The 12,405-nt window shown below is 38.9% G+C and overlaps 1 protein-coding gene across 1 annotated transcript in view; it reads right to left on the bottom strand.

Annotated features, from left to right (window-relative positions):
* The window catches only part of Scaf8 (SR-related CTD associated factor 8), a 150,042-nt gene that overhangs the window by 84,202 nt on the left and 53,435 nt on the right, over window positions 1–12,405 (bottom strand). Inside the window, exons 6-10 of the mRNA XM_057759005.1 lie at window positions 9,759–9,912; window positions 8,429–8,559; window positions 4,103–4,279; window positions 2,203–2,282; window positions 508–625 (exon numbers count right to left, since the gene is read on the bottom strand). Coding sequence (XP_057614988.1) covers window positions 508–625; window positions 2,203–2,282; window positions 4,103–4,279; window positions 8,429–8,559; window positions 9,759–9,912 — 660 coding nt within the window. The remainder of the gene's footprint in view (window positions 1–507; window positions 626–2,202; window positions 2,283–4,102; window positions 4,280–8,428; window positions 8,560–9,758; window positions 9,913–12,405) is intronic.

Raw genomic sequence — 12,405 nt, forward strand, 5'->3', positions numbered from 1 at the left:
TCATGACTGATAGCTTTTCTCATTTTTTTTTTTGGCTTTTCAAGAAAGAGTTTCTCTGTGTAGCCTTGGCTGTCCTGAAACTCACTCTGTAGGCCAGGCTGGCCTTGAACTCACAGAGACCCACCTGCCTCTGCCTCCAGAGTGCTGAGATTAAAGGCATGCGCCATCACCGCCTGGTGTCTGATATTGTTTCTAATATAGGTCACAAGAATCTTTTTAAGACTAAATCTTGGTCTATAGCATGACATGTTTTTATCACTTCTAAAGTGAAACCTTCTCTCTCCACTTTATGATGAAATTCATTTCTATAACGTGATTTCACTACACTGCCAGAAGACTTTTTTTTTCTATAATAGGTATTGGAAGGGAAATACCATAGAAAGGACATGAAGTGGCTGGTAAAAAAACAAAGACTAATGAACAGCTCCAAAGACTGAGAATGTTCAGTACCCAAGTGTCCCACACAATGCCCATGTGCAGAGAGTAATAACTGCAGGTGGCACAGACCTTCTGGGGCTGCTGCTGCTCCAAAAGCTGCTGCCGCAGGTGCTCCAGGTTCTGCTGCTGCAGCTGCTCTGCTATCTGATGGAAGATGGAGTTGTTCACAGATTCGGAAACATGAGAACTAAAATAAGCAACAAAGGGAGAAGTTGCAAGTTAAAACGCACCAAAGGTGACATGAAACACCACTGACACAGTGTACTCTACTACAGTGCATTCTTTATAAAATACTAAGATCTAAAATGTAATATTATGGAGCATTAATACAGTGGAAGAGAAATATACTCAATAATGTTTCAACAGACAAAGCCTAGAGGTGTTCTGTTATAGAACTGACATCATTGCCTCATGCTGCACACATGAGTGTGCTGTACATACAAATTAGTGACTTTTACTAGCTTACTGTAAGAGAATCTCAAAACACTTTCAAAAAAGTATATGTATATAAACATTGTCAATTTTTAAAAACTCGGGATTTTTGGCAATAACTCGTGTTTAACCATGAGACAGTAGGAAATGGTCTACCAATCAGTATGTGCAAAATCCATAATTTTCACTCCCCATGAATTTTACAGAGTGTGCTCCCTTTGGAAAGTCATCATGGTATTAGGTATGCTAACAGTAACAGACAGTGCTAGACAAAAGAGAAAATAATACTATAACTATACTCTGGGAAAGTCACACCTGGGATACAGCTGGACTTCTAAGTGCCATGGGTAAGACACACACAAAAAAAGAGGGCATCCCAAAAGGGGCAGGCAGAATGGTGACAGGTCTTGAAACAGTTGAAAAAAAGAGTATATCATCTGTAGCAAAAAAACCTATGGGGAGAATAATATCTATTTTCAAATATCGTAAGGCCATGTCTTAAAACAATGGAGTCTATTTATTTATTTCCTTTCTTCAAAACACAAGGTTTGAATTAGCGTCTAGAAATGAGGGAATTCAGTTCAACAAGACGGCATGTGACAATAAAAGTCTCACAAGCTCTTTCCTCGGAAGGTGGGAAAGCACGGACTCTACCATCCAGACTATTAAGGAATCCTTAACTGCTTAGCTCCTTCATCTACAAGACCTTAAACAGCCCTCCCAACTCCATTAAAATACTACTTTTAAACTTTGTCAAGGAAAATCCCTGTATCAAAAGGATGTATTACTATTTTATGTATATAAATACACTCTGTTTGAATGAGGGTCCCAAATGCTTCTGTCAGTCATCTCTCCCGCCTCTCACATTCTCCTACCGATCCTTAGAAATCCCCTCACAAAACACAGGATTCTGTACAACAATTTAAATAAAAACACAAAATCCATTTTTTAAATAAAGGAAACAAATATAATCCCAATCTAACTAATGCATTTGTCAGAAATTGCCATTTCTAGAAGTAGACTTCAGCAGAAACACTGGTCCTCCTATTACAAATATTCTTAAAACTAAGTTACTTAAAGCCAACAGAGATAAAAATATATCACAACTGTCTTAACAATGCTTATCAATTTTCCTATAGGGAACTTTAATATATTCCAACTATTTGCAAAGATCCGAAAGAGTTCCAACAACCTAGATAGGTAACAAGTCCACGACCCTCCATAATTTCAGTGCTTACAGCACCCCTACTGTTTAGACTGTTAACACCCCACCGAGGATTGAGAACAACAAGAAAAAGAAAATACAGCTCTAAAGAAAAACATAATTCTTACAGTTGAGGAGTAGGAATTTCCTTTTTGGATTCTTCACTGTGCTCAGAATCTTCCCCAAAGTCAAACCTATCCATCAACTTCTATGGACGAGAGAAAGAGACAAATTAAAAAGTGCTTCCATGTGGACACCACAAAATAACGGGAAATAAGTGTTGTGACTCATTTCACATTATGCCATATGCGTGCTTTCAGAGCACTGTAACATAAAGCAGGCCCTTACATATATTTATCCGTGCAATTTCACTCTCTCATTCACAAGTATAGTATGAAAATATTATTGCTATGATTCTTTCATATAGTCTCAGTATATTATTGTTTTTCTATTTTTACTAATTTACTTATTAAGCATTATCATAATTATGTGTAGACAGAAATTCATACAAAGTTTCAAGCTCCACCAGAGGTGCAAAAATGACTGAGGACTTGAAGGACTACTTCATCATCATAGAGCAAAATCATTTTGATATAACCAGTAAAAATACTAAAAGTTTCGGTTTTCAAGATGGGGTTTCTTGGGTATATCCCTAGCTATCCTGGAATTTGTTCTGTAGACCAGGTTGGCCTCTAACTCACAGATCTGCCTGCCTCTATGTCTCCAAGTGTTGGGATTAAAGGCATGTGCCACCATGCCCAGCTCACAAAACACTATTTAAAGAAAATGAAGGATTATATAACTGTTAAAAAAAAAAAAAAACTAGTGCCATAATCAACTGTTAACTAGTCCTAGTAAAAACTTGATGTTAAAATGTGGTTTACCTACTAAATTAAGAGTGACTGGCCAAACAGTTCATTATCCAAGAAATAAAATCATTACCCAAGAAATCGGTATTGATTTTCCTATAAAAATAAATAGCATATGTACATGTTGTAGAATGTAAACTGAAATAACATCGAATGGGTCAGTTACATGTGTTAATGCTGCAGAACATTTGTTTAATGATGGAAAGATATATTGCATTCGTTTAACTCTATGAAGCTGTGTTACTTTGTCTAAAACACAGTTTGGTATAACAAAGAGCTGAGTAGGCAATAGCTAGGTAGGAGAGAGAATAGCAGGACTGGCAGGCAGAGAAAATAAGTAAGAGAGAAGAGGGAGGTGTAGCACAATTAATAAAAACCAAGAGATAGATAGTGGGGTTCAACCTGAAGTTCAGAAAGAGCAAAACATTCAGCCACTGGTTCTTACTTCTAAGCTTTACTTATTAAAATACAAATGAAATATCACTATAGGGAGGAATGAAAAAAGTAGAGAGGACACCAGGGGCCAGTTACCCAAACAGAAAAAAAAGATAAATCGAAATAGAAGAAGATAGAAGCCCAGAGACAAAAGTAGACAGGATAATTTAAGAACAGCTAGAAACAAGCCAAGCTAAGGCCAGGCATTCATAAGTAAGACTAAGTCTCCATGTGATTATCTCAGAGCAGGGTGGCAGGCCCGAAAAGATCAAAGAGAGAGAGAAAAAAAAGACACATTTGTATGTGCCTATGAGAAAACACACACAGCACTTCCAAGATATACTTCTAACTGACAACCATGAAGAGGATATCACACAAAAAATTATTCATAAAACAGCCTCAATTTTAAAAACACTATTTTTCATAGTTAAACCTAAACATAAAATATACAATAATGTGAACTTACAGAAAATTTTTCTTTTGAGTTTCCAAATATTGATTATTTTATCAAGTCAAATTATAGAACATAAACCACCAAAATCAGCACTTGGGAGGCTGAGGCAAACAGACTGTGTTTTAGAAGCCAAAATGTGCTACACATAAAGGTGCTATCAAAAACGCACACAACAAAAGTCTATGAAATTATATTTACAAAGAAGACTTTAAATGATATAACATAAAGTTTACCAGTTCACATAAAAACATCATTATTTTTAATGACTACCTTGTTGAAAGAGACGCCCTGATCCAAGGGTGTAAGCGAGTTGGCCGCCGCAGCTGCAGCTGTAAGCTGTGCTGTAAGTGCCTGCAACTGAACCACAAGACCAGCATCCAAGGCCTGCAGGATGGAAGGCTGGGGCTTCTGCTGTTGGATCTGTAAGGTTTGTATTAGCTGCTGAAGCTGGAAGGGAAAAAAAAAAATCATAAATTTTTTTTTTGGTATTGGGTCTTTATGAATGAATAAACCTTTTTATCCAATAAATTTTATCATCCTACAGAGAAAGTGTTTTTAATATGTGACAGTGTCAATGAGAAATGCCCCCTATCTTCGCAAGTATTTGAACATGTGTAGGCCCCCTGATGATGGTGCTGTTTGGGGAGGTTATCAACTTTTGGGTGGGGTAGGGTGCAGCCTGGCCAAAGAAGAAAACACAACACTGAGAATGGAAACATATTCTGAGAACTTAGAGCTTTGCCACACTTCTAGCTCATATTCTTTGCTTGTGTTCACAGTTGAAGATGTGATCTCTGGGCTTCCTGTGTGACAAAATGTCATTGACCAGCTTTCTGTTGTAGTTGCCTGTTGACATGCTTCCCTTACCAATCTGGATTTTCTCCCTCTGGACATCTAAGTCACAGTTAACTATTCCATAAGTCGCTTTTAGTTATGGTATTTTAACATGAAGACATGAAAATATGCTTTGCTGGGACAATGGAGGCTGGACAGCTGGGGCTGAAAAATCAGTCACAAAGAATTCATCTGGGAAGTATTTCTTCATGGTCCGGGGGCTGAGGCTGCACATCAGGTGGCTGGTGGACAATCTGGCAAAGACTGTCTCCCATGTGGAGCTGGTTTTGAATGATTGAAGGAGTCACTAAAGAAGGTGAAAAGCATCACTATGGGAGTTAGAGCACTGGCTACTCTTCCAGAAGACCCAGGTTCAATTTCTGCCATGCATATGGTAGTTCACAACCATCCATAACTCTAGTCCTAGGGACTGATCCCCCTTTCTGGCCTAGGCAAGTAATTACTTGCCTAGAGTACTGGGCAAGGATGTGGTGAACAGATATTGAGGGAAAAGACCCATACACACAAAATAAAAATAAGTAGATAAAGAGTGTCCCTGAAGAAGCCAGGAAAGACCATTGGCAAAGGTGCAGCCTCAGCTGCAGTGATGATCCCACCATACTGGAGATGCCAGGACTGTGCAAAGTCCATCAGGGACATGTGAGGCAGAGCTGGTCTGAGTCTATGAGCCAAGCTGCGTGTCTGTAAATGGCAGAGACAGAGAAATGGAACTGTCTAACACTCCGGAGCCAGCCCTGATAATGATTCAGACACTGAGCTTTTTTTTAACACTGCTGGATATTGGCTTCAGTTTGACTGTGTACCAGTTCTTCATTCTTGGAATAAAAAAGTAAGCAAAGCATTGTGGAAACTATAGAAACCCACAATGAAGAGAGTTGAGGATTTTAAGAACACTGGTTTCAAGGTGTCAAATTCTAAGACTGTGGGACTTTTAAAGCTGAAGTGTGCTTTATACTATAACTTAATGCAAGATTTGGTCAACCGACAAAGGAGAAGTTATGGTTTAGATTTGTGTTTGTTATGTCAAAGTTAATAAGGGGTGGAATGTCATAGTTAGATTTTAGATGTCTGATGGGAAACCACTATTAGCCAATGACCTTTGAGAGTCTGAACAAGGTTGGGTGTGGCTTTGAGTATCAAAAAAGACGTGGGCCCACTGGATCTCTCCCTCCCCACCCATAGCTTGTCACACCTAGATGTTGGATTCCATTCCTGTTCCCCTTTGTGATCTGAATTCACCTTTAGTAGAGAACCTCTTATTACAGCCTATTTGGAGCTAGTGTGGGATTACTTTATTCGTGCTTCCCCATATCTAGCTGGGCACCACCACCCCAAATCCCACCCCTGCCAGCTGAGCACCTTTCTCACCGAAGCCCAATTGTATTTCCCCCCATCTGGTGCATTCCCCTTCAAGTGTCAATCTGACACAAACTTAATGTCACTTGGGAAGAAGGAACCTCAACAGAAGAACTACCTCAGTCAGATTAGTCTATGGTCATGTCTTTAGTAGCATTTTCTTAACTACTAATTGAAGTAGGTCAACCCAGGTAACTATGGGTGTGTTATCCCTAGGCAACAGGATCTGGGATATATAAGGAAGGTAGCTGAACATGAGCAGGGAACTTCTATGGTGTCTATAACTCCAGGTTGCTGCCTTGGGTTCCCTCAATGACAGACTGTCACTTGCAAGTATAAAATCAAAGAACCCTTATCCTCCCGACTTGCTTCAGTCAGTGTTTACCACAGCACAAGAGCAGATGAAGTGGGTAGCACGTAAATCCTTGAAAAGCCTGGCCTGTTTCTCTAGAGTCATGAGTATTGCAGACGAAACAGGCACACTCTAACAACAGAACAAAGAACTCCACACAGGCTGGATGCTTTAGCTAAGCTTCTCGTCCTCACTCAACTAATTCCACAAGAGCTAAGCCCTGACCAGAACAACAGCTTTTATATCAGATTTACTATCTAAGAACACATTTCCTGAAAAGAGAAGAAAAACCTATTCAACAGGGATAGTCTGAGAGTTAACAGAATGTGTCACGAATGATGAATAGAACAGACTACAATTGCAGCAATATCTACTCCTGCTCTTCACATACCTTTAAGAAACAAAACAAAGCATGGGGCTGAAAAAGGTTCAGTGGTAGCACCTGCCACACTTTCAGGACTGAGGTTTGGTTTCCAGCAGTCATGTCAGGTCAGGCAGGTCACAACCATCTGTAACCCCAGCTCCAGAGGATCCAATGCCCTCTTCTGGCCTCCACATATACACATAAATAAAATAAAGTCTTTAAAACCACATAAAATGAACAAACACTTAAAGAGAGCTAGCTGGTGAGGTATCTCCCATGGGTAAGGGTGCTTGCTTTCAAGCCTGACAACATGGGTTTACTCAATTCCCAGGAACCACATGGTAGGAATGAATCAATTCATACAAGATGTGGCCTCCACACACTTATATGCATGCACACAAAACACTTATTATAATAATAAACTATCTATGATTTTGTAAGAAGTCCCTAGTGCAAAAACAATCCAGGTTGTAGTTAACCCTTTAATAGTCCTGTTGTTAACTAATGCTCTATAACAAAGCAAGGCATTATAGTTGGCATTGATTATTTTATCACATCCAGTAAAGAGGATTTGACTTTTCACAACAAAAAGAATGAATAGCAGAGGTGGTAAATATGCCATTTACCCCAATTTAAACATTACAAATTTTATATATGCATTGAATATCATATTACTGCTTATAAACACAGATAATTACATTGTTAATAAAGCAAAAAACAGGGGTTAGAGCAATGGCTCAGCGGTGAAGAACACTGGTTGCTTCTCCAGAGGTCCTGAGTTTAATTCCCAGAACCATACAGTGACTCACAACCACCTATAATGAAATCTGATGCCCTCTTCTGCCATGAAGGCATACATGCAAATTGAGCACTCATATACATAAGCAAAAAATAAAAATAAAAAAAAGTAAAAAAAACCCCACAGTATAGTTGTTAAAATTTATAACTATCAGTAAAGATTAGAAAAATGAAAATGGAAAAGCTGCTATTAGCATCTAGTATGAGGAGTGATAAATCCTATTCAAGATGGAATAAATAATCTCAGAATACCTTAAAACAGCAATATTAGGAAACAAACTGGAGTCATGCAATTATCGAAACAATATAATTAATACAGTACAAAAAAAAAAGCATGAACATGACCTTACCACTAAGGTCAACAATGACATAAAAGACACACACTCTCTAAAGCACTTAGAATGAAGGAAGCAACACAGGAACAGGGCAAACAAGGCTGCCAACCCCTCCTTTACACAACTGTACTGTACCGTTCCTCTGACACCTCCATTTCCCCCACGAGCACTGTTAAAATCAACACAGCAGTAACTTTTTCTACAGTGACTTCATATTCTACTGGCTCCTACTACAATGAACAGGAAGCACCCGAGTTTATCAGTGGGACAGCAATTGGCACCTATCAATGGTTGGCACAAGGTATGTGCTACCTCAGTATTCTAATACAGAAAGAATTTACTACATAGCAAACATTAATGACAAGATGATGTTCATGATGGATTACTGAATAAAAACTACAAGGGTAACTCTGCAGTTACAAGTGCAGAGTTCCCACTGTTAAAAGGAAAGGACGACAAAATAAAGTGGTATGTTATGAAGCCACACATTAGGAAGATGATGCATTCTGAACCTTCTTGATAACAGGACTGCTCACCTGCTGACCTTGAGGACTTTGTAAGATCTGAGCAACGGCTGCCAATGTGTCTGTGTTTGTTATCTGAGATACCCATGGATCAGGTAAGCCTTGAACCACATTGGCTGGAGTAACAGGTGTCACAGGGGTTCCTTTTGGAAAAGACATAACACACACATCTAAAAATTAAGTAAATACTTGAAAAGGTGGAAAGATTTATTTAGTTAATATGAAATATAATCAAATAGTTTATTTTCATTTCATTGCCTCCATCTTGAAAAACCACATAAAGCCTTTATGTGATTGGGCAGTTTGACAAACAGGAAAGAAACCTCCACTCTACCCCCATGGGATCTGATCAAACTTGTCTTAAACAAATCAAGCTACTACTGTACAGAAGCCATCAAAGATTTACAACACAAAATTCTTGTAATTTTTATTTATTTATTTATTTTTGGTTTTCAAAGACAGGGTTTCTGTTTGTAGCCTTGGCTAACCTGGAACTCCATCTGTAGACCAGGCTGGCCTTGAACACAGAGATCCACCTGCCTCTGTATCTGAGTGCTAGGATTAAAGGGGTGCATCACCAGGTACCCCTGAGAAAATTCTTTAACAGGAGGAAACAACAAGCCTACAATCTTCAAACCTACAATCTCTGCTGATGAAAGCTGTGAGTTTGTATAACATAAAACCATGTTTAGCTGAAAAGTCATTTATACATACAAAGCTGTTCATAGACATGTGTACAACAAAAACTATATACCAAAAAGTTAGCAAATGTTGGGTTCAGAGTAAAACTGAAAATAACATTTAAATGCTCCAAAAAGATGAATTTTTTGAGATAATTGGGCTTTATTAAGCAATACTTTGGGTCTTCTTAAAAATTACATCCACCATATTTCCTGTAAACATCAAGTTAAGTTATACACAACCTAAATCAGGAGAACCTTCCCTGAGAACTGCAGATGTGGCTCAGTGGAAGTGCTGGGCCTATGCAAGGCCCTGCATTCAATCCTTGGGAGTGCAAAACAAAACAAAAATAACAACACTTTCCAAAATGTATGGTTTTGGTGACTGAAGAACAAGAAAATCAATTTTCAAACTTTCCTAATTTTAGATTAACAGCAAAACTAATTTCATTTCATGATCTCAAAGAGATATACCTGCCTCTGTCTCTACCTGTCTGACTAAAAGCATTTGCCACCACACTAAGCCTTCAAGTCACTTTCTTTCAATTATCTAATGATGAACAAATCGCTCTAAACTGCTACCTTGTCATTTTACACATGAATGGCAGGGCAATGAGTACGATCTGAGTCTCAGAAACCAAATATGCACTACAGATACATACCTGGAGTATTGCTCATGGCTGCAGTGGTGCTGGCCAAAACAGGGGTGACAACTGGAGGAGGTATTCCTGCTGCCATATCCAGAAGAGGCTGGATAATCTCACTCTTAAAAACATTATTCTTCTGCCATAAGTTTAATACTCTCACTATTTTACTCTACAAGAATGAAGAAAAATGACAGTGAATTTTTTGCTTTCATTTGCACAACTCAGTTCACACAGATTAATTGAGCTCCTGATATAAAAGAAATTAAAATATTTCTATGGTAAATTCCTTCTCAAAAATTGTTCCAACTACTCTGTTATATTCAACTTTTTCTGCTTTCAAATCTTAGCACACTCATTTCAATAGATTATTAAGGCATACAATGGAAAGAGAGATTAAAATACATCTATGGTAGATTCCAACCTGAAACTGTTTTTAACCATTCTGCAATTCCTAACTGTAGGCAATAAGGGGAGCTACTTCTGATAGCTACACAAGATAAATAAAGCTATACTTAGCTTAAGCAGGGTGACAACTAGGCTCCGTTTTCCCTGTATGTCAATTCACAGGAGATTGATAACACAGTTCCAACAGAACTACCCTAAAACTTCTCTTTACATGGGTCCAGGATTAAAAGAAGTCACTAGGCCTGAACAACAAGCATTTTACTCGTCATCTACCCTGTCCAAAGAACTCTGAGGGAGAGAAAGAGGCAGACTCTCTCAACATCCTATGTACAAATACATAAAGGTGAATTCAACCCTGACTCATACAATGCTTACCTTCTGAACTAGCAAGTAAATTCAGGACAAAGTCCTCATCTAATGTGACTCTATAAATTTCATTTAATAAGCTATTTAAATAATTTTAAAGAGGACATTTCTCCACTTATAAATGTAGCTCAGCACCCGTGTTCAGCATGTCTCCTTGACCAAAAGAAAAGGGACAATTCACCACACTCCATTCCTGCCTAAGAAGCTTGCCATAAATGTACTTCCAAACAACAGCAATAACATTCCTATGCAAAGCATGAAGCACAGCCCTCCTCTGTCCTTTTGCCACTGTCCCTACCTACTCTCTCCCTAGAAGAATAAAGTCAACACCACACTAGCGTTATTATTCAATTTGGCCCTTAGGGTAAGAATTATGTTCTATATCAATAATGCTCTACATTATTTGGTGACTTAGAATAATCTGAGTCCTTTACTATTCTACAAAAATAAATAAAATATGCACCTTCCCCATCATTTGTCTCTTTCTGGGAGGCCCGTGGACTGCAGCTGTGCATTCAATTCACTCGCTCAGAGACTGTCCGACCCACTCTCACAGGTGTGCCATGCACTGTTTCCACCTCACACTTTCTGGGTTTCCCGAGTATTTAGGGTAAGTCCCACTGTGGGTGAGGTCCACACAATCATGTCATATTTAAGCAGAGTCTATAAAAGTCATGATCTATGTGCTTGACACTTCTCATTCACACTAGTCCTAGGCCAACAGTGTCAATAAATTTTACAAACATTTACACCCTCAGTTTCATCATTTACAAAATGAGACTTTAACAGATTTTTCTCGTTCTTTTCTGGAACTGTGACTGTAACCACGAATTCAGCTACGAGCATGTGCAGATCTTAACCACAAGCCCTTAGAGGGCAAAGTTATCGGATGTTATCAGTCATGGTTCTACTTCAACTAACTTGGAATTCTCACCTTTCTCCAACAGAATTCATATAAAATCCTATGTTAGTTCTCATAGTTTACTGACTCAACTGTTGTACTGCTCAGTGAATTACAAACTTCAAAAGACTGGGCTACACAGATCTCTGTCATACTCTGGGGACCACAGAGATTCCTACTTAAGAGTCTTCTTGGTTGAAGGACTGGTTACAGATCCTGGAAGTTTCAGGTCTGCAAGCAGAGAACATGTCCAACAAAGAAGGATGTTCCAAGTGTTTTACTGTAATTTTTTTTTTACCTTAAAGATTTTCTACTATTAAAAAAAATAAATAAATAAACAAACATCAGTTACACCCGCTTCTTGAATAACAGTCGCCTGAACCCATACTAAGACTAGTAAAAGCTACTCCCTTAATGTCAGCACAGAATGAGCTCACTCACAACTACTCAATATTAAGGCTCTATGACCAAGAACCAGAGGTTACTATTCCAGGGCTATTTGTTACACTAAGGAAAGAAAAAAAACTTTAGGTGGGCATGTTAGCGCATAATCTCAGCATGTGGGAGGCAGCAGCAGGCAGATCTCCATGAGTTCGAGGCCAGCCTGGTTTGGAAGGAGAGTTCCAGGACAGCCAGAGAATGTCTGGGGGAGAGAAGAAAGGGAAAAAGATTAAATCAGAGGCTACTGTTAAGCATTGAAAAAGAAAAGAACAGTTAAATAGAATTTTAGAGAGAGGAAGGGAGGGAGGGAGGGAGGGGAGGGGAGGGGGAGGGGGAGGGGGAGGGGGAGGGGGAGGGGGAGGGGGAGAGAGAGAGAATGAGAATATAACAAATGGCTTGTAGCCTTCTGATTCAACTCCTGCCTCTGCATGGAAAGGGTGCTCAGAAAGTACTTCACATTCTTTCGGCTTATGATGGAGGAAGGTCATTGGCTAATAAAGAAAACTGCTTGGCCCTCATAGGTTAGAACATAGGTGGGTGGAGTAAACA

This window comes from Chionomys nivalis, chromosome 2 (genome assembly GCF_950005125.1).
Source record: "Chionomys nivalis chromosome 2, mChiNiv1.1, whole genome shotgun sequence".
NCBI lineage: Eukaryota > Metazoa > Chordata > Mammalia > Rodentia > Cricetidae > Chionomys > Chionomys nivalis.